General features: G+C 47.1%; 1 protein-coding gene across 4 annotated transcripts in view; it reads right to left on the bottom strand.

The window, feature by feature from the left end:
- The window catches only part of PDPK1 (3-phosphoinositide dependent protein kinase 1), a 68,620-nt gene that overhangs the window by 13,314 nt on the left and 28,020 nt on the right, over positions 1-27,286 (bottom strand). For all 4 annotated transcript variants that reach the window (XM_072942482.1, XM_072942483.1, XM_072942485.1 and 1 more), the window contains 9 exons: positions 26,101-26,367; positions 23,047-23,089; positions 22,645-22,782; positions 17,539-17,683; positions 16,690-16,787; positions 6,444-6,519; positions 2,735-2,803; positions 2,397-2,493; positions 1,238-1,411 (listed from right to left, as the gene is read on the bottom strand). In XM_072942482.1, coding sequence (XP_072798583.1) covers positions 1,238-1,411; positions 2,397-2,493; positions 2,735-2,803; positions 6,444-6,519; positions 16,690-16,787; positions 17,539-17,683; positions 22,645-22,782; positions 23,047-23,089; positions 26,101-26,367 — 1,107 coding nt within the window. The remainder of the gene's footprint in view (positions 1-1,237; positions 1,412-2,396; positions 2,494-2,734; positions 2,804-6,443; positions 6,520-16,689; positions 16,788-17,538; positions 17,684-22,644; positions 22,783-23,046; positions 23,090-26,100; positions 26,368-27,286) is intronic.

Genomic DNA, 27,286 nt, shown 5'->3' with positions numbered 1-27,286 from the left:
AGCTAAGACTTTGTTCTAGTGCATTCTCCATTTCCTGAGAACTCCCTGGCTGGAAGCTGCCTCTGTGCAGTGTCTCAAAGTTTATAGAGGCTTCTACAAGCCCCCCTCTTTCCCCTCCTGGGGTGTTTCAATGAGCCTGTGAAGCCAGTGAGACGGAAGTTACCAATCATCCCCATTTCTGAAATGGGAGAACCGAGGGTCAGCACGGAGCTATGGGTTTATTGCTGCCACCACCGCCTGCTGGAGAGTTCTGTCTTGGGGGCCCCACTGCACTGTTCCCCATGGGAAGCTCCAGGGGTTCTATCTCTGCTCTCTACTCTTCTCCCCTTAGCAGTACCTCGGACAGACCCCCAGCACAAAATCCAGGCCAAAAGGAAATGTGATGATGTGGCTACGTGGTTGAAGCAGAGGTGTTCCCCATGGAGCAGTGAGGACACTGCCAGCTGTGCTGGTCCAAAAGTGGTCCCAGGGGTGCCACTCCCGCATGGCTCACTCGGAGTCCAACCTCAAGTGCCACCATCAGCCACCAGCAGAGGATCAGGAACACAGAAGATGCCTTGGGTATTGGGTAAAGGCACTTTCAATCCTCACCCTCAGCGCCAAGCCCTCTTCCTTCCTGTTAAAAGGACTCCTCCAGAACCTCTCGGATGAGACTGTCCCAGTGACATGCTATCAACATCACAGAAAAGGAGCACCTCCTTGAGCAAGTTTCCTCTGTATCTGACACTCTTCTGGGTCAAAGTCTTTTTCAAAGCTCACTAAACTGTCCAAAGGACGGCATCTGGTATAGGGAGCTCTGCCTGAATACTCTCCAAGGCTAATAAACCACACAGCTTTTAAAGCTGAGGACAAGCCATCTAACAAAAAGTAAGCTGTGAACACACAGAGCCGGTTCTCAGACAGCAACACTTGAGTACCGAGAAGCCAGAGCTTTCCACATGGCAAACATGACTGAAACAGCAGACAGAGGACCTGCAGAAGACATTCAAGTGTGCAGGCACACACAAGCGCGCGTATACGCCTGGTGAAGCCAAGTACCCGGCACTGAAATCTTGAGACAACCGGGGCCCATGTGGCTCCCTCAGAGCTCGGCCAGCAGAGCCTGCTGCTTCCCTGGGACACCCCTGCTAAAGGCCCTGGAGGACCTGCCCGCTCCTCTGGCCATGATCCACTTCTGCACAACAGCACGAGCAGAGCTCGCCTCTGTGGGGCCGCTCCTTTCCTATGGCAGTCTTACGTTTCCATAGCAGTCTTCGTCGTCTTCTGACATGGCTGGCAAGTAAGCTGTGAGCTTCGGAGGCGTCTGGTGATGCAGATTCTCCCATGTGATGGACTCGAAGAACGGATGAGCTTTCAGAGGGCTGTACCCTTCCATTTCTTCACAGCCTAATCGCTTTGTAGCATCTAAAACCTTAAATCAAAGTCAAGGCAAGTTAGCATTGTGGTTAAAAAGTAATTCTGACCAAAAAATTCTTTTGGAGTAGTTCTTTTCGATTCTCAGGATCTCCTGGAAATAGGAAGGGCACTGCAGCCCGGGGACAACGGAGTCACCCTCTGGGGTTCCTTTCACATCCTCCCCCAACCCCTACAGGTGAAAATGAACATCATCAAAAGTTAACGAATAGCAGGAGGTATTCTTTTAAAATACACAGTTAAAAATCCTAAAACAAGAAACACATGAACTCGTGGGCTTTAATAACAAAGAGAATGAAGAGTTTATGTGGACACGAAGCTCTCACAGACAGGGAGAAAAGTGCCTGTGTATCCCACAAGCACTTGATCTCAAAGGGCCCCACAAGGATCCGACTGTGCCCCCCAGACCCACAGAAGATCAGGCACATCTGCACTGAGGGGACAGATACAGGAGGGACAGGTGGGAAAGGCTGACTGATCCTGCTCCCCCAAATCAAGTGAAGGGAAGACGTGGAGCCAGAGCACAAGAGGCAGCACACTAGAACAGAAACAGACACTCTTCCTGGATAAATCAGTTTACCTTTGCTATATGTTACCTGGGTTGATCTCTAAAACCTTCATGTAGCTGACTCTAAAGCTGATAACCAGAGAGGCTGCTTAAGTAGGATTTACCACCACCTGGCATTGTAATACACCCAGTTGCTCCAGCGTCTGTTAACTTAAAATGCTATGTGTGTTGATGAGCAAATGCAAAATGACATAGTAACTTCCTATCTTACTGAGGTCAAGAATCAAGCACCTGGAACCTGAAAATGTCTTATAAGACTGAAGATATGAATCTACCTATAATCACTATCAACCCTAAAACGCCCTTTTATTAAGTACAGGCACCTCCAAGGAAAGGCCCTCTGACCACAAGTTCAGAGGGACTCAAGAGTATGGCTACTGGATCATCTTACCAGAAGAAAATTCAAAATATTTACCAGCAGTTTTTCCACAAGGTCTCTTGCCTTAGGAAAGAATTTTTCAGGAAAGTCATATTCCAACTTAATGATCTTCTGAAATATTAGATATTCATTTCTGTAAATAAGAAAAATCACCATTATGTGCAGGGTCACAGAAACCTCCCTGGTACAGAGCTGTATCTTTCCTGGGACAGTGGTCTCCCTCTGTCCCCAGAGAGCCACCACATTCATTGAAGAACTGTCATAAAAGTTCCCCCACCTTGGCCCAGCCCCCAGGACTGTCCCTCCCACTTCTCTGTCAGGCTGCTGTGAGGGGCTTGGCGGGGGTGGTGATTTGAGAGAGGGGGGTCTCTTACCCGGCTCGGAATGGTGGTAGGCCTGCCACGAGCTGGTATATAATGCATCCAAGAGCCCAAAGGTCTGAACTTTAAGGGAAGGGAAAGACAAAGAAGAATGACATTTGTAAAATCTCAGTGACAAGCAGTCACCTCCATCCTGTCTGTTCATACCACCCGTTTCAGCCTCAGATCTATTTCTCTCCTTTAAAACCAGGTCAGCGTGAGGGTGGAAACCTGCTCTGGGCTCCCTGAGAGGCCTCCCTTTGAACCTGGGACTAGAGAATCTCGCACACACACTGGAGGCACTGCTGGGCCAGGCCATGCACCTCCCTCACAGCTCTGCCACCTCCCTTGGGGGCAACCAAGGTCCTCACAGATGCAGTCTGGTCCTGAACAGGGAGCAGCGGCCACTCCTGACCACAGGAAACACTCTGACAGGAAAGCACCTTCTTCCAGTGCTGGAGCGCAGGGCACTGAGAAGGCTGCCCCTGTCACTGGCAGGCTAGCACGGTTAAGGACAGTCTCAGAGTCTCTCACAATTCACTGTTTACCCCCAGGACACAGACACAAGCTCACGCATGCCAAGCAGCCAAATCACAGTCTGGAGGATGTGCACAAAGCAAGCTTTCTCTTTCCCTTCTCAGACTCACCCTCCTTTATAAACATTTTAATTATACATTTTAAAAGACACACACTACAGCTCTGAATTTCCCGAAGTCCTTTCCATAAACAGCTGGCAGGGACCCTGGAGGGGCTGCTCTCCTCACCACCCTCCTTCCCGCCCTGCTCCCGTTCATTCTCTCCCCTCAGTGCATCTCAAGAGTTCACAGCTGAAGATCTACTTTGCATATTTTATTTCCTCTGTAGGAAAAATTTTTTTGTATTTATTTTTGCATTCTATTCTCAGCTCAGCCTTATGAAAGCATCAAGATGCAATTCACCCTACATGGCCAGTTGCCTCTCCCAAAGCCCTAGATGTACGTACGCTCATAGGTTGCTCAATACAGTCAGTTTCTGGAAGAGGCCACAGCCTGGCATTTTGGAAGATGAAATTGTAGGGTGTGGGCAAAGACAACAAGCCAGTGAGCATGCTGGGGGCCTTAGGTGAAGGCTCTGTCCTCGTACATGTACGGACAGCACCACAGGCCCGAGGCAGATGCAGCACTTGATGTGGGTTAAAAATGTAAGAAGTCAGATATCCAAGTCACAACACACAGTTGGAGTGAAGGACATTTTAAAAATGAAGGTACATTCTACTCAACAGTCCTCACACTTGGTTATCTCTATCATTTAGTGTCATTAAAATGGGGAGCTACACAAGAAGAACGCTGACAGAGAGGCACTGGCCTTTCGACATGGAAGTGGCCAGAGAGGAGGGGCAGGGCTGTGGGGTGGGGCTGCCTCTGCTGTTTTCATAGGGTCATCCCCAGGGAGTGGGACTGCAAGCAGGACCGGTTTGTCATACAATAAAAACTAAAAGGGGAAGCCAGTGAAACATCTCTGGAAAGTAGTATATACCAATGATTTTTTTAAATGCTGTTAAACAAAGTCATTCTACTTCCTGAAATTCTAACAGAGGCACTTGGGGCAGACTCTCCCATGGAACAGGCAGGAGCACTCTTCTTCCCCACAGCACAGGATCTGCTGCACACAAGAGGCACACTAGTTTAACTGTGCCAAATAATGCGAAATACTTCAACGTCCAACAATAAAGGAAAAGTTCAAAGAACTACAAAAAATCCATATGCTGGAAACCCATACAGCTGTTAAAGATCTCTGTAAATAATTTTAGTGACATGGGGAAATGTCCATCATATTATCACAAGGGGCAGAATTCAAAACTGGTTATTCAGTATGACTGCAGTTGCATGAAGATTAGGTAAGCACATATAAAACACACAGAAAAAAGTAGCTGGAAGCATATACCAAGTCATGATCTGCAACCTAAGTGGGTGGGAGACTGTGAGCGTTTTGGGTTTTTTAATTTTCCGTATTTTCTAAAAATTCTTTCTTTACCTTGAAAGGTACCATTTTTTGAATGAGGAAAAAAATTCTTAACTTCCTTAAAAAATAAATATCACGATTCAAAAAATTAACAGCATAAAAAAGATATACAGGCTGTATCTCCCTCACTGCCCACCCCCAACAGATAACCAGTCCCCACTTCCTGCATGTCCGCCCAGAGCGCTGCAAAGGGCAGGCAGGGAGTCTGGGACCTCTGCATCTCACTCAGTAGAGCTTGGAGACTTTCTCCCATCAGTGCTAAAGAGCTAAACCCCACAGTGAGGAAAAGCTAGTTCTCAGGCAGCAGTGACATACACTTGGAGAAACTGGCCAAGAGTGCACACCACCCAGAGGAGGGTTGCTCAGCCTGGGCCCTGTGGACATCTGGAGCCGATCATCCTTGTTGTGGGGCCATTTCTGCACTGCAGGATGTGGAGCAGCGCCCCTGCCTCCACCCACTGGATGCCAACAGCACCCCCTCCCCATCTCTGCCAAGCTGTGACACCAAAACTGTGTCTTGATACAGCCAAATATTCCCTGGCGAGCAGAACTGCCCCAGCTGGGAAGCCTTGACCTACAACAGTGTCTGGCCCACAGTAAGAGCTCAAAGTCTGTTGACTGATTAAGGTAAAAACAAACAAACAAACAAACAAAGAGCCCAATGGCCACAATGATGCCCAAGTTTTTCTAAGCATCCTATCCATCATCATTTTTGTGCCCCGTGGCTCCACCCACTGAAGAATTTTTTTAAAGCCATCGAGCTTAGAAACATAGAGCTGCTGTGCCCAGAACCACTCACTCCTCTGCTGCCTCTGGCAGTCACTCGTCACTCTAGGAAGGCAGCCCACTGCAGGCTGCCAGTGCAGGACACTGACCATGTGGCTGTCTGTCAAATCCAGGGATGGTGCCAGTAGGCTGAGCATCTGGCCCAGGGCAGAAGAATCCAAGAAAAAGCTTCAACCACAGAACCTGTCATCCCCAAACTCTGAAAGCCCAGTTTCTATTGCCACCTGTCTTCCATCTGCCTCATGCCCACTAGATAGCTCCCTAGACTCATCCCACCTTCTGGCCATTGGCGCCTCATTTTCTTTACCTCCACTCCCAACTGCCCTGCCACCGACCCTTCTCCATTCCCCAGCCCCCTGCACTTCTAATTTTCACAACTGAGGCCTCCACCCAGGCCCTCAAACCTGTGGCCACCACGAGGCCTACCCCTGGTAGTGCTGGCTGGGCCGCAGCTGAGATACTAGCTCAGTCCTATCCCCTCCCACAGACACTGCCTTCTGGGCCTGTCCTGCACTCTGCAGAGCACATGACACTGAACACCTGACCTGCAGCTGCTGCCACAGCCAGGCTGCCCAAATCGAAGGCAGTACCAGGAATCCCTCGGCTCCGGGACACAGCAGGAAGTCTCGTGCACATAATACAAACCTGTGGGCCACACTTCTCTCCCACTGAACAGTTAGCTGTTCCTAAAGGAACAAGAGCAAATCTCAAAGCATAAAGCAAAACTGCCCCAGAAAGTGTAAGTAGTACAACAAAGTAGCACACAGGTTATCAAAGAAAAGACACTGGTTAAAAGACAAAATGCTAACTTCTTCCAAAATAGGCTTGGCTATGTAAAGGCCATGAAAGGTGCTCTCTTTACTATTAATCTCACCTGGAAAAAAGCACCAGCTACTTGAGCAAAAAGAGAATTATGGATCAGATGAAAACAGGTTACCTTTTACAGGCCGATTTCTCTGTGAGCAGCTCTGGAGAAACATACTGGGCTGTTCCTACAAACGAGTTGGCCCTGGCTGATGGGAAGAGGGAAAAGGGAAAAGGTCAGGCTGAAACACAGAGCATTTTGCATCATGGACGTGGCACAGTCGGCGTTCACCTCTCAGGACGCCATGGTTTACATGGGCGTAAACTGGTCACCTGGAATTGGCCTCACACTACCGAGAGCAGGACTTGGTCACGGCTTCCCCTTGCACCACCTGCTTGGACCCTCCCCTCCCAGGGTTGGCTCAAAGGTCACCTGCTCAGTGACACCTGCCCTGACTGCCTGGGCATCCCCTCCTGAACCCCTACCAGCCTCACATTCTCCTGGCACCTCTCAACTGCATACCTGCCATGCCCTCGCCCAGAATTCTGTCAGCTGGGAGCATCTGGAGGCCGCTGGACCTGCGGTGCTTAAAACAGCCCCGGGCACGCAGCAAGCACCCACTGAACACATGTAGAATGTGGGAACAGAACGGCTCTCCTTCAGGCTGCATGCAGGGGAGGGATACTCTATCTTCATAATAGCTCGGGAAGGTTAGGGGCTCTAAGGAAGTAAGACTCGGGCGCCCCAGTCAGCGAGCCCCAGCAACACTCCACCACCGACAGTGCTGGACTGTGCACGCAAGCTCACCAAGTTCGACTGCAGACTTGTAGGGTCAGGCAGCAGCCAAACCCTCTGGACCCACCCACCCCAGCAGAAAGGAGGCACCGACACCTGGCTCACCCTAGCGGGTTCTCTGTCAGGGCTGCCCGGCTCATTAGTGGCCGGGCAGCCCTGACAGAGCAGCACGGTGGGCACAAGCCCACCTGCCCCACCACACCACTCCTAACGCATCCCCTGTGGGGTGCCTTCCAGCATCGTGGACAGAACAGCTGCTTTCAGCCTTACCCATGACCAAAGGATACAGGATCAGGGGTCCCCGTGTGATGGCCGCCCACTATCTGAGGGCAAATCACTTCTCCAAAGAGCATGTGAAGTGCTGTGTCACCTGAACCAGTTTCCTAGTGACTTCTGCGGCACTCACAGCAAACTGCCTCCCTCCCACGACCTTCCATGCCCGCACCACACAACCAGCATCTTGTAACGTACTCCAAATGGCCATCAGCAAGGCTCTAGTTCTGCTCAGACCGCCTTTCCCACCAACAGGAACCAGCACAGCAACCCAGAGCACATGGAAAACACAACACTAGGGTTTAACACCATTTTGCTCTGGACAAACAAGGCCCTTTTACCTGGCCTGGCCCTTCTACAAATCAACTGTCCTTTTTCTCAACATCTTTATCAACCTGGGCTAGAAATTAATTGTCTCTATGCGCAAGTTTTCCTGAACCAACTTGGAAAGTGCACCAGCTAAAATACTACACCAACACACCTACCACGGAGAGGTCTCTGGCTCTTTGGGATCCCTTCCAAAATCAGGCTGCACTATAAAAACAGTAACAGGCCCCTGTAAAGGGTCCTGCTTATTTGTCCCACTGTCTCAACTCTGCTCAACTGGGCCCCTGGGGACATCTGGCAACATCTGGGGACATCTCAGACTGCCACAATGGGGACAGGAAGGGACTGTCACCTAGTGGGTAGGAGCTGGGGACAGAGCTAAGTATCCTGCAGGGCATCTGACAGCCCCAGAGCCAAGAATTCTCCAACCCCACGTGCCTTCAGGGGCTTAACTGAGAACCCTTGCGCAGCCCCCATGCAGCCTTACAGGGACAGGGCTCTCCACAGACACAAGCCCCTGCCCTCCAAAGACCCAGCCCTAAGCTCAGCAGAAGCAGCCTGCTCAGTTCTGAGATATTCTAAGATACTCTAGAGGAAAGAGACTTGGGGAAGGGAGAATGGCTGAAAGTTCCTTCCTTTGTCTTTCCTTCTCAAAGTCAATCACCCTGTTACACAAAATGTTCCAGTTTGGGGAAAGCTTACTTCCCTTCTTGCACTGAGGGAAGGCTCAGTACTGTGCACCTCAGCTTGGGCCTGACTCAAATACCTTGACTGGGGTACAGCTGCTACCTGCAGTAAAACACCGCAGACCCATGCTTTGTCTGTCTACAAAATTATTTACCGCATACAGCCATAAATAACATAATGCCCGAATTAAAGTGCAGAAGAAACCCAGGGCCCATGGCCACCCCAATTCAGCATGCAATGACCTGCTCTGAGACAGGCCCACTGGCCATGGTGACCATTATCTCCCCACCTGCCACCCCTGGGATGGGGAGCCAGCAAGGCTCCCCATGGGGGGACTTCCTGACTGCAGGTCCAACAGCTTCCAAAGGTAGATGTACAAAAAGCACAGACAAGGCCATGCTGCCTCTTGCCCCATTTGTTCCCAGATGCAGCCCCTGTCCGTCTCTGTGCCCCAAGTGACTTTGCATACTACAGCCCTGGAGCCAGCAGGAGCCCCCTGCCCAGGGGGAGTGCAGGAGAGAAATGGGGGTTATTCCTCATGGCTTCCCCCCATGCCATACCTCTCTCCCACCACAGTGACCCCCTCAGGTGCTGGTCCCTCCCACCTGCACCCCCTCCAGGGCTGAGAGGCTCACAGTCAGCTACAGGAATCCAGCTTCCTTAGGCCCAGCTGTCTGTAACTGGTCCCCTCAGTAAGCTACTCTCCTGCAGAGACTTCACGGCTGCATCTGCATCCTGCCAGGACCCTGATACTGCCAAGAACACTGAGGTGATTCATGAGAGGAAAAAAACAAACCAAGAGCCAAAACCAAATGAAACCATTCAACCACGCAATGAATCAAAGGAATGCTAATGAACACATGCTAGCCTATCAAATCAGCAAAGATAAAAAAGAAGGAAAATACACAAGTGTTGGCAAGGATTTGAGGAGGCAAACCTCACAATGCTATGGTAGGAATGTGAAATGGTGTGGCTTTGGGGGAGCAGTTTTCCAATAAGCATCAAAAGCCACAGAAAAAAGGCCTGCCCTCAGACCCAGCAATTCCACTTCTGGCACCTGATCCTCCAGGAGGTCCTAGCACTGACAGCAGCACAACGTGGATCCTTTGAAGGCCAGGCCTGCACTTGATACTTTACCTGTTCAGTGTTTCTGTTCTACATTATAATTGTGCATTGTTTCTCTGATTTCTATTTCTTAAAGTGCTATACTTAAAAAGTTCTAGAAGTATATTATTATATGGAAAGATATGTACTACAGATAATTAAATAAGTAATTCAGGCTATCAAATAGTATGTAGAGGTATCTGTGCTTTTAAGTAGCTACATTATGCACAAAACAAAGTGTACAGGACACCCACCCCACCCACCCCCAGCATGGCTGGGCTTTAAAGAGCAAATCATGATGGCATTAGGATGCTGTTGTTGTTAAAGCTTTCCAGGCCTGGGTCCCTTGTCCCCCATGACACCTGCTGTTTCCTCTTCCCCAGGAACTTATGCCCACTTTCTTTAAGGGGACTCCAAGTCCCTGAGGGTAAGAAAGTCACCCCCCTTGGAAAGGAGCTCTTTTGCTAGTCTAGAGATGAAGGACTCTGGAGCGCGGAAAAGAATGACTGTCCTCAGCATGATGTTCTAAATAACAAGGTCCAACAGAAGGTCTGCTGATAGTAATTCTTAAGTAGTGGTGAGCATAAACAACACATCAAGAATCTGTGATGACTATGACAGGACATGAAAACAACTGTGATTTCTCCTAATGCCACAGAGGTTTGTTGCCTACCTTCAGAACTGAAGGAAATACATGATTTCACTGTAAGGTTAGTGAAAACAAGTAATTTTCTACTCTCCAGCTTCACGAATGGCAGACTTCTATCTTGACACCAGGATAAGAGCCTCAGAGAGTGCATTAGAATATCACAGAGATAGTGCAGTTACCTCTCCCAGAAGCTCTAAGATTAGCCAAACGTCCAACTTCTCCAACTACTGGAAAATCAGGCCCAGAACCCACCATTGGCCAACGCTGCCTCCTCCATGCCACTGACTCTTTCAGGAGGCCACAGGGTCAGCATAAAGGAAAAGAAGGGTCTTGAGCTGGGCTGTCTCCACCTCCAAGTGGTTCAAAGAAACTGACCAGCATCCTGGGCCATGGACCACTCTGGCCACCACACATCTGCAAGTCAGACTCTGAGGTGCCAGCGGGGAAGGAGGGACCTGAAATGCTCCTGAGGCCAGAAGACACCCACACTCTTTCAAAGCCTAAGGTGCAGACTGCCGATGTCTTGCCCATAAACCCACATGTGAAGCAGAGCAAACACAGTCCACAGAATGTGCTTTATGAGCTCGGGGACAGAGGACAAGCAAACTGAATCCAGAAACACAGAAAAAGAAGTATGCACTGTGACCCAGCAGGATTTATTACAGGAATGCAAGGGTGGTTCAGTACATAAAAACCAATCAATATATTACACTACATCATCAGAATAAAGGACAATAACCACATGACCTTCTCAACAGATGCAGAAAAAGCATCTGACAAAAATTCAACATTCCTTGATGATAAATTACAAAACAAACTAGAAACAGAAGGGAACTTTCTCCACCCGATAAAGGCGCCTCTGAAAAACCCACAACAAGCATCATACTCGATAGTGAAAGACTGAAAGCTTTCCCCTGAGATCATTAACAAGAGAAGGATGTCTGCTCTTGCCACTTTCATTTAGCACTGTACGGGAGGTCCCAGCCAGGGCAATCAGGCAAGAAAAGGAAATAAAATGCAACCAAATTGGGAAGGAGGAAGTAAAACTCTCTCTAATCATGGATGACGTGATCTTGTATTTAGAAAGTCCCCAGGAATCCACTAAGAAACTATTACAACTGATGAACAAGTTGCAGGATACAAGATCAGCATACCAAAAAATCAACTGCATTTCTGTAAACTTGCAATGAACAATCTGAAAATGAAATTAATAAGACAATTACATTTATAATAGCCTCAAAAATAAAATACTTAGGAATAAATTTAACAAAAGAAGTGCAAAGCTTATACACTGAAAAATTACCCCAAAAATGTTCAAAGAAATTGGAGAAGATCTAAATCAACAGAATGATATCCTATGCTGAAGGATCAGAAGAATTAAAATTGTCAAGATGGCAATACTCCCCAAACTGATCTATTCATTCAACACAATCCCTGTCCAAATCCCTATTGGTTTTGACTTAGTACAATGTTTTCAAGGTTCACCCATGTTGTAGCATGTATCAGAACTTCGTTCCTGTTTAAGGCTGAATAATATTTCACCGTATGGATAGACCACATTGTGTTTATCCATTCATCAGTTGATGGACATTTGAGTCATTTCTACTACATTTGTTTTCTTTCTCTTTCTTTCTTTTTTTTTTTTAATTGAAGTATAGTCAATTTACAATGCTGTGTAATTTCTGGCATACAGCATAAAGTTTCAGTCATACATATACATTCATATATTTGTTTTCATACTTCATTTGTTTTCAACTCTCTAGGATATATACCTAGAAGCCAAATTGCTGATTATAAGGTAACTATGCTTAACCTTTTCAGGAACTGTCAGACTTTTCCAAATCAGCCACATCATTTGACATTCCCACCTGCCGAGTATGAGGACTTTAACTTCTCCACATTCTTAGTAATGCTCGTTATTGTCTGTCTTTTTGATCACAGCCATCCTAGTGGGTGTGGTGTCTCACTGTGGTTTTGACTTGCATTTCCCTAATGATATTAAGCATCTTTTCAGGTGTTTACTGGCCATTTATCTTCTTTGGAGAAATATCTATTCAGACCTTTGTCCATTAAAAATATTTTTTGTTGTTGTTGTTGTTATGAGTTCCTTTTATATTCTGCATATAAGTCCCTTATTAGATACATGATCTGAAAATATTTTTTCCTATTCAACCCCATGGGTTGTCTTTTCATTTTCTTAATGGTAAATCACAGCATAAAAGTTTTAAAACTTGTTCTCTTGCTTGTATTTTTGGTCTTGTATCTAAGACACCATGGCCTAACCCAAGGTCATGAAGATTTACTCCTATGCTTTCTTCCAAGAGTGTAAGAATTTCAGGTCCTATATTCAGATCTCTGATCTATCCAAGTTAACTTCTGTGTACGGTATGAGGTGGGGTAATAGTGTTTTTGATGAATTGGTCATCATTGGAGGAGATGCTTTTCAAAAGCGGCAAATAAAGGGGGAAAGAAGCAAGTATTTATCCTGTTTTTCCTCCACAATTGATACCACTAATAACCAAATAGTGGCTAAGGGAAAGTTTCTCTTTAAAAGAATTCCAGCTCAAGAATGAGAGAACTGGACTATGATAATTCTGCATCCTCTAATGAATTAATGGATCTAGGCCATTACAGCTATAAAGGGCTGTTGACATCACAGAGGAAGAGATGACTCGATGTTACATACTTTCTAATGAAGAACACACCACACACACCAGTCTTTGGTGTGAAAGGAATGAACCTATATGATCAACCCAACATACCCAACTCATAATTTTCAAGACATACAGAGGGGAGAGGAGCATGTTACATGACTCCACAGAGATGCAAGAGGAAAATAAAGATGAAGGGGAAGCTATAAATTAAAAGAAATTTAAGAGACAAATTAGCTAAGCTCAGTGTGGGGACTTTGAGTCCTGATTCAAGTAAACAACAACCAAAGAATTATGATGACTGAAAATTTAACACTGAATATTTTGAGATATTAAGCAATTACTGTCAGTTTTTCATACATAAAAACAGTATGGTATTATGGAGTTTTTTTTAAAGCAGTTTTATATTTTAGTGATAAATGCTAAAATATTTACAGGGAAAACAAATCGATGATGGTAGAAATCAGGTCTCAAGAATGGTTTAATTTTTACAAAAAGCAGGTACTCTGTGTTTTAAAAACAACAAGGGTGTGGGTATAGCTCAAGAGGTTAGAGTGCATGCTTAGCATACACAAGGTCCTGAGTTCAATCCCTAGTACTTCCTCTAAAAATAAATAAATAAATAAACCTAACTACCCACTCCCCTCTCCAAAAAAAATTAAAAACAACAACACTCCATGCATCACAGCTATGACTAAACAAATACCAGCACTGGAAAGACCAAATTAAACTGTTTGTCGATACTAAGAGTTGTGTTTAGTGTGGTAAGTACAGGGGGCAAGTGGTACTGAACTTGCCAGAGTGGTGGCATGGGAGAAGCTGTGAGAGGGTCTGAGAGTCCACGGCACACCAGGATGTGGTCCGCACTGGCCTGAGGGTCTGGACAATGGCCATCTACAGAGGGGCACTGCATAGGTGCAGATGGAGTGATAGAGTGATTCTGGCTATGAAAACTTCACACTCTGCCCCCTCTAGCAGTGCCCCATCCCACACCTGCTGACCCTCCCCTCCTACATGTGGTGAGTGGAGCCCCCACGCCTGACTATATACAAGAAGGCCAGACACAAACCCCAAATCTGAACCTTGGGGGCACCCTGAGCTCCCCAAGCCTCCTGCAAAGAGGGCAAAGGCCAGGGACACAGCCACAGGTGAGGGGCTTACTCTGTGATTACGCTGCCCTCACCAGTAGCTCTGCAGGACCCTTGTGCAAGGCCTGAAGTCCTAAGTCCTCTGTGCCGCAGTCTTCATCAACCCTCATGCCCTCAACAGCTGGCCTGCTATCCCACCCCTGCACCTAACAACCTGAGGGGGCCACTTCGAAGCAACAGGCAGCAGTGATAGAGAGAAGCGGGGCTCACCCTTTCCAGAAGCGACCCACTGGGATGAGGTCTGTGAAAACAGACAGGTTGCCTCTCACTAGGAGGAAGGCGAACATGCTCACTGCACAGCTAAGGAACCTGGGCCTCATTCCCATCAACACTTTCCTCCCGGAAGCTTTAAGATGTTTTGAGGAAATGATCTCTGCACAAAAGTTTAAAAAGCAAATGCAGGAATAAATTCTAAGATTCTAAACTACTTCATACAGAAAATGAAAGTCACCAAAATTATTCATTCAGTTAATTATACATGTTTTTTCCTCTTCTGAGAAGGGGAAAAAAAGCCTACTTATCTGTATATTTATGTAATTCTCCATGGTTTACTATGTAGACTTTTTAACCTCTTGCTTTCAGAAAGATTTTAAAAAGCAGGTTTAGTTCACTATTTCACTAATGCATTTCAATTACTATATACGTATATATATGTGTGCGTGTGTATATATATATATATATTTTTTTAAATGGCTACAAGGCAACAGGGCTAGCCTGTGCCAAATATCAGATCTGAAGGAAATCTGTGTGAAGAAAAAAGGACCAAGTAGATGCTGCCCACAGCTGACAGGCAGATGGTGGCTTCTCTCAGTAGGAAGTCACACGATGCCCAGCAGCCTAACAAGAACATTCGGGGACACAGTGCTTCCTGTTCGGCTCACCTCCATCATGGACAATGCTTTGGTTATGAGTTATATACCATGTCCATAAAAACATGACTACTGGCCAATAAAATGTTACTACACAAGAGGAAGGAGTCAAATAGATCAAAGTTTGGGGCATCTCACAGGTGCCAGGAGGACTTCCTGGGGCTTGGGAAGTGCACCTGGAGCCCAGGTAGGAAGGACAAAACAAAGGCAGGCAAGTGTCACCAGGACTAAGCCTCACTGAGAAATAACTGGAGCACCTTCCTTGATTGCAAGTTCTGTTTCAGCCCCAAAAGGGTGGCACTTTTAAGATTCTCAGAGAAGCTCCCAAATCCAAGATGCCGTCTTGGTGACTCAATGAGTGTCTGTGCAGAGATTTAAGCACTAACTGATAGAATCTTGACAAGAAACCTCAGGTTAAAACCACAGGGCTAGAGAAAGGCCTAGAAAGGAAAGACCAGGCATCTAGGCACCCTGTGGAAGGGAACCCATGGAGGTGCAGCCTGGCATCTCCCAGAAGCACATTCAAGTCTGCCCATCGTGGCCAGCAGGAGCAAACCCCAGGTGTTAGCCCCACAACTGTCTGATGTACTGCTGCTAAACAGGCCCCAGTTCAAGGCCGAGGCAGAGAAGGTCAGCCCAGCCAAGCTAGAGGGCTCTTCTGAAAGGCCGAGCTCCTCCTGCCACTGCCCTGTGCTCACAGTTCCCCTTTTCCACATGAGAGCAGCTTCAGCAAAATAGGTGTTTCTGTCTGAATCTTTCTTCCACCAAGAAGACCATCGTGTCCATTCCCCCAGCACTCTTCATCAAGGTCCTTCTCTCACAGGGAGCTATGAGCCCCAAGAGAGAGGTGCATGCCCTGCATGGAGGTTCCTACAACAGCCTCCCAGGTCAGAGTAGCTCTGACGGTCACACTTGTCCCTGCACCCAAGGTTCATTTTCAAGGTCACTTATTAATTCACACAGTGGCCTTTGGCTTCCCCCAAACCTCACCATAAAGGGCTTTCTTTATCTTCTCTCTAGCCCAACACTTTAAAACAGGTTTCAGATGTTAAATTGCCATTCTTTATATCCCCAGAGTTTATGATTTCTATCCAACAAACACCTGAAAGGCAGCAGGACGCCCCCCATAACCGCCCCCATGGCCGAGACACCCCAGCTAGCTAAGACAATCAGGGCACTCTTCCAGCCCGAGTGGACTATCAGCAACTTCTCCTCAGGTAGTAGAGCTGTCACAATACATAATCTAGCTGGGATAACCCAAGAGGAACAGTGATGAGGGGGTTTGCAATTAAACATGCACCTGATCAGCAGGTAAAAATCAGCCCCCACTCATCCTGCGCTCTCACTAAAATCGGCATGCCTGGGCCACCACATACAGTGGCACACAGGAGACGGGCAGGCAGTGGGCACTAAGACACAGGGACAGTCTCCCCACCACCCTCACCGCATAGAACTCACAGTGCCAACAGGAAAAGCTGGGAGCTGACTGCACTGACCCCACACCCCTGCATGGAACACCAAGAACAAATGTGGCATCCCAGCATCTTCTAGGAAGATGATCAGAGAGGGTGAGCCACAGTGGGCACCAGGGTTCTGCAACAACATGCAGAAAGCCCCTGGTGACCTAGCACCACTCGAGGCCAGGAGGACCAACCACAGGCAGCCTAGAAAGCCCTCTCCCCACACCCACTAACCCAGGCACACACTGCCCAGGCCCCCAGCAAGAGCTGGGGGAAGGCAGGAGCTTCCTCAGTGAAAAGTCAAGCACCTACTTTACAGTAACAAAGTTATTACAAATAACCGTGATTAATGATGAGTACAGTGCAATTTAACACATTTCTAAGAAGTACTTCTGGAAATAAAGCACTCACACACCTTGTTTACTCTCTGGGGATAATACTTTTGCTGTTCCAAAATCTGTAATCTGGATGTGCATATCTTCATTTAACAAAATGTTCTCTGGTTTCAGGTCCCTGTGAAGGCAGATTTTTTTACATTTGAGATGAAATATTTAAAACAGTAACGCTACTACATTCTCTAAATTTTGCTGAAAACAAAATGAACTGATTAATACCTGTAATCTTTACACACTAACAACCAAAAACTCAAGTCTAAATTAGTACTGAACAAATATCAACTGCATATAGTGAGGACATTCGAATGACATTATTTCATAACTCCAGCTATCATTTTAATAAATTTTTAACTTAAGTATAATCTATCACTTTTAACCCATAAAGAACCTTTAAACCTTCAGTGGTAATTATTTCACAATAAATGTAAATCTAACCATCATGCTGTACACTTTAAACTTAGGCAGGTTATAATTTCTCAAAACTGGGGAGAAGAGGATAAAATGGTAAATTTTATGTTATGTGTATTTTACCACTAAAAAAAAATCAGTAAGGGGGGAATAAAAGCTTATAAGAACACTTTCAGTTTGACTTTACCTGAAAGTGATAGAAAATGAGACTAGAAATAAGTACACACAGAAGCTACAAGTGACAAAATAATAGCACCAGTCGAGATGGCTAAGAGAATTGTTAGCCTGGCAAAAAAAGACATCTGGCCAATTTCATCTGATATTTAAAGGTCCACGAGTCTCTTAACATCAGGGTGATGTGAACTCTTCTTAATTCTCACAACGAGGCATCCCACCCTCCACAAGAGACCAGAACTGACCCCCAGGCCTGCAAGCAAAGCCTGCAGGCCCCTGGCTTGTACCTGTGAATGATGCCCTTGCCATGCAAGTACTCTAGGGCGGACACCATCTCGGCTGTGTAAAATCGCGTGCATGTCTCATCGAATGAACCAATTTTGCGAATGTATTTAAGAAGTTCTCCATTTTTGGCATAACTAAGGCCAAAATCTAAATATTGCATAGTTAAGGAATAGAGCGAAATCATTCTTTTGAACTAAACAGCCCAGTAGCAATTTTGTGAATTAATGAAAACTGAAGGTATCTGTGGCCCAAGACAGCCGTCCCTCTTAGAGCCAGACCCTGTCATAGTCAGGTCAGCGGTCACTGGGTCTGGTGGGAATCCCTTGCCCTGGCTCCAGAACAGGACCCCAGCATAGGTTTCTCACCAAAAATACAGTTAACACATGACTCTCAGGCCAAATGCCCCTTCTGGACCCCACCATCCCCAGAAGACACCTGCAGGCTCAGTGAAGGGAAGCCAACAGAGATGGTGGGCAGGGCCTGTGGTCAGGGACATCCTAACACAGCCTCCGAACCTGCACCAACCACGTTCCACGTGCCGTACAGAGGGTCAATTCACATAATGGTTTTCTCAAATGAACGCTCCTTTCCAAGTATAAAGTGACAAGTTTTGTAAGAGGATTCAATCTATTTATTGGGCCCCCACTAGGGAGAGACTCGAAGAACGCAGACACCTTCCTCCCAGACATCACTGCCGTGCAATCTGTCTCGTTTTTATTCTCCTTCCAAAGAGGATTAAAGGCTGGAACAATAAATGGATCCCATTAACTGCTTCCTCCTGGAAGCACCGAACATCTGTGCCTCTTACTGGGAATCTACAGGTGCTTCTCCACTCCCTGGCAGCCAGGGACACGGTGACTCAAGTCCTTACCCACCCTGAACAGCGCTCCAAGGGGGAAGGGGTGACCTGCGCTCAGGGTGTTCAATCTGGCTTCTGTTTGCCAAGACAACACCATCTCCCACCGAGGAAGGAACCTGAAGCTGCAGAGCGGTGAAGACAAGCCCAGGAGCAAAAAGACTGGCAACCAAAGCTGCTCAAACCTGCCTCTGATCCAGCCCCACCTGGGACACCTAAGCCCTCCCAACTAGAACAACATTTAACAAGAATCAGAAGCAAAAATCCAACCTTACTTCTAAGGAATGCAAAGGGTCTCAGCCAGGGCCCCTTTCCTCCTAGGGGAAAGCTGATGTCTGTGACCTCCTCACCAGTGGCCTACGGACTCCAATTCCCCCAACCCCAAGCAGAAGCTCGGCGCTGCCTGGGCAGGTGGTCCACCTGGACCTGGACTAGCCACAAAACCTCACCACTTAGGTGTGCCGTCTCCCAGGAACCAGCAGCTAATGTGAGAGGTTCGGCCACCACAGCCACAGCCACAGGGCCTCTTCCGGCTTCACAGGTTTTGCCCCTTAACTGACCACCCCCTTAGTTCCTGTTTCCTGTATGAGGAACATTTCTAGTTCTCTGCTCAGCTGTGGAGCTAAGTGACAGGTTTTGAATGTGACAGATGTTGAGGATCATGGCTCCAAACCAGTGTTCTCTCTGACCACATGTTCGTCACCCCCTAGAAATACTCTCTCAGACCTTGTTGGTCCATTTCACATTCTAGAATGTTTCTACCTCCCTCAGCACAGCCAATGCCCAAGGGCAGTGAGAGGAGGCTATTATCCCACAGGAGTGGGTGAATTCCTGGGATGATGAACACAGATCAGACCAACTGCAGAGCCTGAGGGCCTGGTGAGCCCAATGTCTGCACTTTGCAGAGAAACCCAGACCAGAGAAGTTAAGCAACTGACCCAAGGTCACAAAGCCAAGGAGGGACAGGACTGGAGCCCAGTCACCTGAGGCCTAGTGCTCTGCTCCTGTCCCCTAGTTGCAAGAGAGGACATACAAGAGGGAATAGGTGAGGGTGGAGGAAGAAGGCAGGCTAGCTGAGCAAGAGCCTCTGAAACCCCTCAGCCTTCATCCTTTCTGGAAAGAAGAGTCAGGCTATCTGGCTCCAGTGCTCAGCCCTGCACCGCACCTGCAGAGGGAGGGAAGGAGGGCTTGTGTTTGGCCGCTTCTCTGAGTTTAGCCCCTCTCCTGGGAGTAGGGGCTAAGTCTGGTCAAGCTGAACCTCCAAAGAGCAAAGAGGCTGCCAGTGCCCAGGAGGCCCCTCATGGATCCACCTACCTGTTTAAAGGCTGCTGCGGGGATGTCGCCAGGCCCTGCCTCACCTGTCCTAAGGGTGGGTTTATCCCTGCAGTCACTGAAGAAGCCGTTTTCCCTTCTCCTCAATGTATAATTATGGCTAAAGGGAGGATGGTGTGCATACTAGGGCTTTCCTCAGGCGGTGTTTCCTTTTCTTTATCTTTCAACACAACACATGCTACTAAGGATTTCCAGTGGGGCTGAAGTCCCCAGGTCTCACTCCTTTCAGAGGTAACTGAGGCCTTACAACCTTCACAGGCTTTCAAATTTGCCTTAAAAGGTCAAAAGCAACAGATACCGTTGGCCAAAGACCTAGAGTGCCCTCCATCTGCACTACTCTGGCCAATCCCATCTGAAATTAAACAGCAAGCTCGTTCATCCAGCCTCTGAGTGCCTGATCCTACTGCACATGACCTTGGGAGAAGACGAAGTCAAAAGAGTGCGATCTGCTGGAATGCAACAAGATGCACTCTCCCACGGGCCCTGTAGGAAGGCTGGGCTTGGGCCTCCAGAGAATCTGGCAGTGGGAGAGTCCCACAGGCTCACATAGGAGCACAGTCATGTGGGTCCCAGGGAGCACGAGGAGTGAGGTGTCAAGGTGGCCTCAGAGATGAGATTCAGAACAGAGATAAAGGTCCCCTTTAATGCCCTCGGGAGACCACTGATGGCTGCCACATGAGCAGTTACAGCAGACAAGTGGGGACAAGGGGTGATGCTGAAGCCAGGTGGAGAGGCAAACCTTCTACAACACCTGAAACAAACCAACAAAGAACCTGCCTCCCTGCCCCCACACACACCTTTGGCTACCAGACCACTTTACTGTTCCCCTTTTCAGAGAAAACACTGGGAAAACCTGCTCTATCTGTGGTCTCCACTTCCTCACCTCTATGCCCTCCACTGCACCCCCAATCTGCCACTGTCAACAACAACATGCATGGGGGCCAATCAACAGGCCAGGCCCAGGCACCAGGTAACCAACCACCTGGCACTACTGGGCCAGGCAGCCAGCACCCTCCACTAAAATCCATCTTGCCCCTGGGTCTGTGTCCTCTCCACTCACTGGAACTCTTCCCTGCTGAGCACCCTCCAGTCCACTGACATCCCCCACCACCACCAATTTGTACACCAACCTGACTCCTCTCGGGTTCTGCGTGCAGGCACCTAGTCGCCCACTCAGCCCTCGAAAAGCAAGCACCAACTGATGCATTAATTCCAGCACCACTGTGCACCCAGGCCCTGAGGACCCACATCCAGAAGTCACCTTGGCTCCATCTTCCCAGCTCACTTACAAGAGCCTTCCCTGCAGCAGCAGCCCGAGTAAGAGCAAACGGCCGCCCTGCTCAAGACCCTCCTGGACTCCCTGCCACACTGAGAAGGAAATCCAAAATTCTTGAACAGAATTCCAAAGCCCAAGGAGCTGGCCTCTGTTCAGACTTCCTGCCTCACCCACACATATGCACACCTGCCCCTGCTCCGTCGAGGTCTCTGGGACGTCATTCCCTCAGACCACCGAACTAAAACAGCAGCCCCAACGCTCCCACTCAGCCTGACTACCCTTGCTCCTTCGGAGTCTATTATACAGACATCCATCATCTGTGTATATCTAACTCCTCCACAGATGTGCGAGCCTTGCGAGGACAGAACCTCACCTTATTTACCAGCATACTCTCATCACCTGGCACTCAGCGAGGACTTCTCAATAAACAAAAGAACACATTCAACTGACAGGTGAAGGAGCCAGAGATGTGTTAAAGAGGGAACAGGACAGAGCAAAGTTTTAATCCAGAGGAGTATGGAGAAAGGAGAGGAGAGAGTGGGGGTTAAGATCAGGCCTTCACCCCCCAGGCAGGATGGGGAAGCCAAGCTTTGCAGATGGTAGGGTGATGCGAAGGGCCTCTGGAGACCTAAGGGCAGGAGGAAAAGAACAGATGCAAAGACTGAAGTTTAAACCTGAACAAGCTCTGAACCAACTCCATTTGGCCTTGTCAAGTAGAAGCCAAGAGCATCTACAGGCAAATGGGGGCTGAGGAAGCCTTGGTTTGGAAGAACAGCTGCAGGAAAGGTGCTGGGGAGTGAGGAGAAATGGCCAGCCTGGCTGCATGATGAACGGTCCACCCTGAATGCCACAGTGCCCCCTGTCTCCCTGAACCCTGAGCAAAGAAAAAAGACTATGCTCCAGGGATTAGAGAAGTCAGGGAACATGAGATGCCCTCAAATACAGCAAAGAATCAGCAGGGTGTGAGGTCCCTGCTGAAGCAGCAGCTGGAGAAACAGTCTACACAGCCCTGGGTAGTCAGAGGCACTAGGTGATCAGAAATACCCACAGGGGGCAGGGTGGAGACTACAGGGCATTTCCTTCTCTGGAAGGAAGGAAAAAAGGGTTTCAGCTTCTGTGGGTCACTCCTTGGACTTCTCACCAGGCAGCTGAGCCTGGTAAAGATGTCCCTTCCAACCAAACCCCACAAACCTGGGCCAAAGATAGCAAAGAGGTACCCACCTCCCAGGAGCCCCAGATGCCCAAGATCATCCTTCCTCTCTCTCACTCCCTGCTTTGAGCACTGGACTTGACACCTGATAGGGAACGCCAAGGACTCTGGTTAGAGGAATGAGGGAATGGTTTTAAACAAATGTCTAGCGACAACAGCATTAAAATAATAATCCTTTAGGTTTCTAAACAAAAAAACCCTCCAAAAAATGACTGAAATGATTTCCCTTGAAGTAACATTCTACTGCAGTGAGTGTCAGCAATCCCAGGGGTTCGCAAAGTAAAATGATGTGAATTCATTTGTATGTACAACAGGCTACCCTTTTCCTTTCCGGGGAAGGGGCTACTCATGAAAACAAACAATGGGGTCACGGTTCCAAAACGATAAGGGGTCACTGGCGTGATATCAGAAGGCTTTGACTGTTCAAAGGATACACAGCTTTTCATCATCCTGAAACGTGAAGTAAAGTTTAACAAAGAAGGGGTGATCCAGCCGTGACATCACGTCTCTCTCTCGGGTTACATACGGGACCTTGTTCTCTTTGATAATGTGACGTTTCTCTAGAATTTTAACTTAAGAGAGAAGCAAGTTACTACAATTGGAAAAAGTAAGAAAAGACACACTAAAGACACAACTCATAAAAGTAACGGATACGAATTAAAGTTTTTCACATGAGACACCCACCAGCTTTGTGGCCTCTGAGACCCACACTGTCCTGTCCCCTGAAATCAGCACAGAAACCACCAGGGGCTGTGCAGCCAAGTGGCCAAGTACCCAGAGGGGCACTGTCCCTGCATCCTAGACACACAGCTCAGCTCACTGGAGTTAGTACTTACTGGCATATTCCCTTGAGGTTGCCAGTTCTCGGGCCAGGACAACCTGGTTTGGGAAAAGGAGAAAGAAAAGAGAAAAAAAAAACACCTGATGTAATCAGGGCAAGGAGTCTCACAAAGTCACCCTGCAACCAACCACATAGGCTACCCCACCCCCACCATGAAATTACATTCAAATATTTTTGGTCCTGTGCCAACAAATATAGCTGACCATCAAAGACTAAGTTAATGTGTTCTAATAGTTAAAGGAAACAAATGTATCTCTCAACTTTTCATAATGTTCTTCATCAGCTGCCAATAGTCCCCTGATGCAGTGAAGTATATATCCAAGAACAACTTAAGACCAGTATAACCCTCACAAACAGTAGAAAGCAGCAGCAAGTAATACCTCCACATATGGACTGGGGATTTCTTCAATAACTTTAAGGACATGTTCCCCAGGATATGTTCATTGCAATAAAGGCCATCCTGAATTTGGGCTTATACAAATAATTGTTACCATACATTTCACTTGATGTCCCTCTTGGATATTACAAATGCTATCCCTACCCTTAAGGGCACAGGAAACTAAATCACACGTAGCTTGCAGAGAATGCCTCCCTCACAAGATGCAGCCACTCTCTGCTGTGCCCTCTCCATCACACACCTGTCCCTTAAACTTCACTTCGGGGACAGAGCACCAGTGGGACATCACAGAGCACAGAGAAGACCTTTCTACATTAGCAATTCCTGGGCACAACCTGACTGCTAACTTCCAAATGGCTAATGCACCCAGTGTGGCAGTGAGCTGAGGTGGTTCCCACCCCTGCCAGCTGGTGGAAATGCCTCTCCTAAGACACCTACAGGGCAATGGCCCAGGACCAGAGAGGAGATGAAAACCTGCTGACTCCTAGGAAATCCTGGGGCCTCCTGGGAAGACGTCTGGAGGCCAAGGCCACATTCATCTGGCTCCCTAGTTATGAGTTATATACTGTTACAAAATTGTTCATCAGAAGTGACCCTAGAGAAACAGTGTGAAACGCTCTGCAGTTATTAAGAAGAACAAGGTCAGATTATATGTACTCAAGCAGGAAGATCTTGAAGATCTTTCTGGGAGAGGGTATCTGAGTGGACTGCTTGCAGGCACTGGAGAGTGAAGGGGAGTAGGCTGGGGAAGGACCTCTCTTCTCTAGGTTATGTATTTACACAATGCTAAACTTCTCACAGGAGTGTGCACTAGATACGTAAGTAGAAAAAGAGGAAGAGAAAAACTGTTAAGAGTACTAATCGTCAGTGGAATCTTATTTCAAGGAGATATTTATGTCATCTTTCTGCTGTGTGAATTCAGCATTCTCCATGCAGGTTTCCTTATGGGCCTGGGCAAACAGCAAGACTAACAGACATGATAATCCTCAGGGAGCCAGGCGGCAGCAGACCAGGCTTCCCTACTCTCCAGCACCAGGCTCCACCAAGTGAAGCTCCTGCCCAGCCTGAGAACTGCCTCTGGTCCTCCACCCTTCCCCTGGAAATCTAATGTTAAGTGTTCTCTTTTTCAGGAGTGGTGAGAAAGACCTAAGGGTAGCACATATACTCTGAGACCCAAGGATACAGGATTCCAAACAGTACCAGAAAGGAGTCTCCAGGTTCATGGAGCTTTTCTGGGCACCTCCCTAGCAAAGGGATGATAAAAATTTCAACTGGGGTTTTTTAACATCAGAAATATGTCACCCAGAACAGATGGTGTCTAGTTTTACCCACTGTGGAAATCCAGGGATATGAAGGAATTTCACAAATAAGTCCACAATTTCCAGTCAATATAAATGTCCAATGAAGTAAAACTGAAAAAAGGAGAGACTCTTCTCCTTTTACTAGACAACTGTAAGTAATTGTGCAGAACTTCCAAGGTTATTTTCAAAATAGTTTCTACTTTCTGAAAGGATGTATCAGTAACCAGACCTACTGGGGATTATCCTCATAGTTGAAGATTTTTTATCATGAGGGCCCAATTCTTTCATAACTTGAACAAAAACTGCCAGTTAAAAAAAAAATCTAAATTAAAAGTGTAAAAGGAGCAAAAGTTAACATTAATTAAAATGATGTGGGGAACATGGGTGAGCTATAATACGTCATGTTCTTCATCTCTTGAAATATTTCATAAATGGAAAAAGAGAAAATGAAAACAAATTTCACATTTAGTTTCTTCACAAAGGCCAGTCAAGAAAGACACATTCAGGAACCCTGCTGGCGTGAGGAGCCACAGGGATATCCTGGCATGTCCATAGCACATGCTGGGCCCAGAGACCACAGAGCAGGGACCTGTCTAGTCCTGAAGGCACAGACCAAGACTGCCCCACGGTGCGGGGATGGTGCTCGGCCTTTCTGAGCCTGCAGCACACCCCTGGCCCCGCCAGTCACGTGAGGCCTCCAACTCAACAAAGGGTGGCCTTGAAACTTTGTTCTCTGCTTTAAGAGAAAAAACACCATAAGACAGGTAAAACTCTCTCAGGCAACAAAAAGAGTTACCCTGAGTATGACTGGACAGTGCTGTGACGATGTTTCTGTTCATGAAACTGAAGACACAAAACAGAAGCCAGCAGGTCTTGGGCTACAACCATAGCAAATATCAAGAGTGTAATGTTTTGTATATATTTTTAAAATAACAGAGAAATAATAAAAGTCATTAAATGTTTCCCCAAAACTATGAAGAGATGATACCAATACTAACATTCAATGTAAGGAACAGAAAAAGCTTCCCAGAGTCTTGTTAATAAGACACAAGGACATGAAATGTAACTTGCTGATGCTGGGTTAGAATAAAATTTAACTGCATTAAAAAAAAAATAAGATCAAGACATGTCTTTTAAAGCTTACATCTATAAGATTATGGATTAGATATTTTAACCATGTGATCTGCCTGGTGGTAGCCAACCCCAAGTCACCTACACAACAGGAGAGGAACCCCTGAGGGGCCTGAGACCCTCCTCCGGGGAAGAACAGCCCCAGCTCTGAGTCCTGAGAAAGGCCAGTGTTTCCAAGAAAAACACACTCATTCAACAAACAACAGCAGCATGTACTCACTGTTGAAAAAGAGCCTTCACCAAGAATTTTCCCAAATTTAAAGTCTTCTGGCCGTTTCTTCCGAGGCTGTGGTGGCGGTTGTGTGGTGTGTTGTAGCGTGTTGGCACTGGGCCGGGATTCAGCTGCGGTGCTGTCCATGGTGGGGCCCTGCCTGCTACCACCGCTGGGAACGCCAGGGGCCGTGCTGGACTCAGTCTGGGTCCTCACCATTGATGGGGATGGGCAGGAACATAACACCACGCTGGACTGAATAGGAACGGTGTCATACTGGTGGACACAGGAAAAAAAAGGTAAGATTCAAAGCAGCTCATTTTTTCCTAAACGTATGAACTAAAGTGTTGACATCATTGAAACACCACCAAGTGCAGGGCAGGCAGGCCATGTGATGTTCTGCTGCACAATTCGGGCCAATGTCCTCCTCCCCCAAGTCCCTTCCCTGCTCAAATCCCACTCTGCCCTGTCCTGTGTGCCCATGGATGCCACCACCCAGCACCTATCTGCCCTCACCCTCTTTCCTCAGCTCTGCAATAAGTCCCCAACACCACCCCATATTCCAGTCTGCCCATCACACTGCCCAGCCTAAACATCACCTGTAGCCAACTCTTGTCCATAAAGGAAGCTGGTTCAAACCATGTAACCACAGTGTCTCCCATTCCAGAGGCCCGCACCCTGCTTACCCATCTACACTTGATATAAGGCTGGACACACAGAAGGCACTCACAGCCTAAACAAACAGACTAGCTTAAGGCTGTATCCAACAACTAAACAATTTTATCCTAGCAGTCCTGGAACACAGAAGTGTAACTTAATGGAAAGAAGAGTCCAAGAATTACGAACTACACATAAAAATTACAGTTGATAAAAAAAGTAATAAGCTGCTCAAAAAGCACAGTAGTGGAATAATTGATTAATAACTTGAAAAAATAATTTAGAGCCAAACTGCTCACTACAGACCAAAAGTTCCTACAAAACAATAAAGAGTTATATATTTTTTATTTAGGTAAGTTCAAAAATCTAATTTTTAAAAAATTTCAATGCAATGCCTATTAAAAGAAGCTATCTTCTTTGCTGTAATCAACAAGTTGATCCTAAGATTCACATAGAAACTCAAGGAACCCAGAATAGTCAAACAACTTCAAAAAAGAACAAAACTGGAGAACTCACCCTACCCTACCTGACTTACAAA

This window comes from Vicugna pacos, chromosome 18, assembly GCF_048564905.1.
Source record: "Vicugna pacos chromosome 18, VicPac4, whole genome shotgun sequence".
Lineage (NCBI taxonomy): Eukaryota > Metazoa > Chordata > Mammalia > Artiodactyla > Camelidae > Vicugna > Vicugna pacos.
The sequence above is the reverse complement of the archived record's forward strand: the minus strand, read 5'-3'. Positions and strand labels throughout refer to the sequence as shown.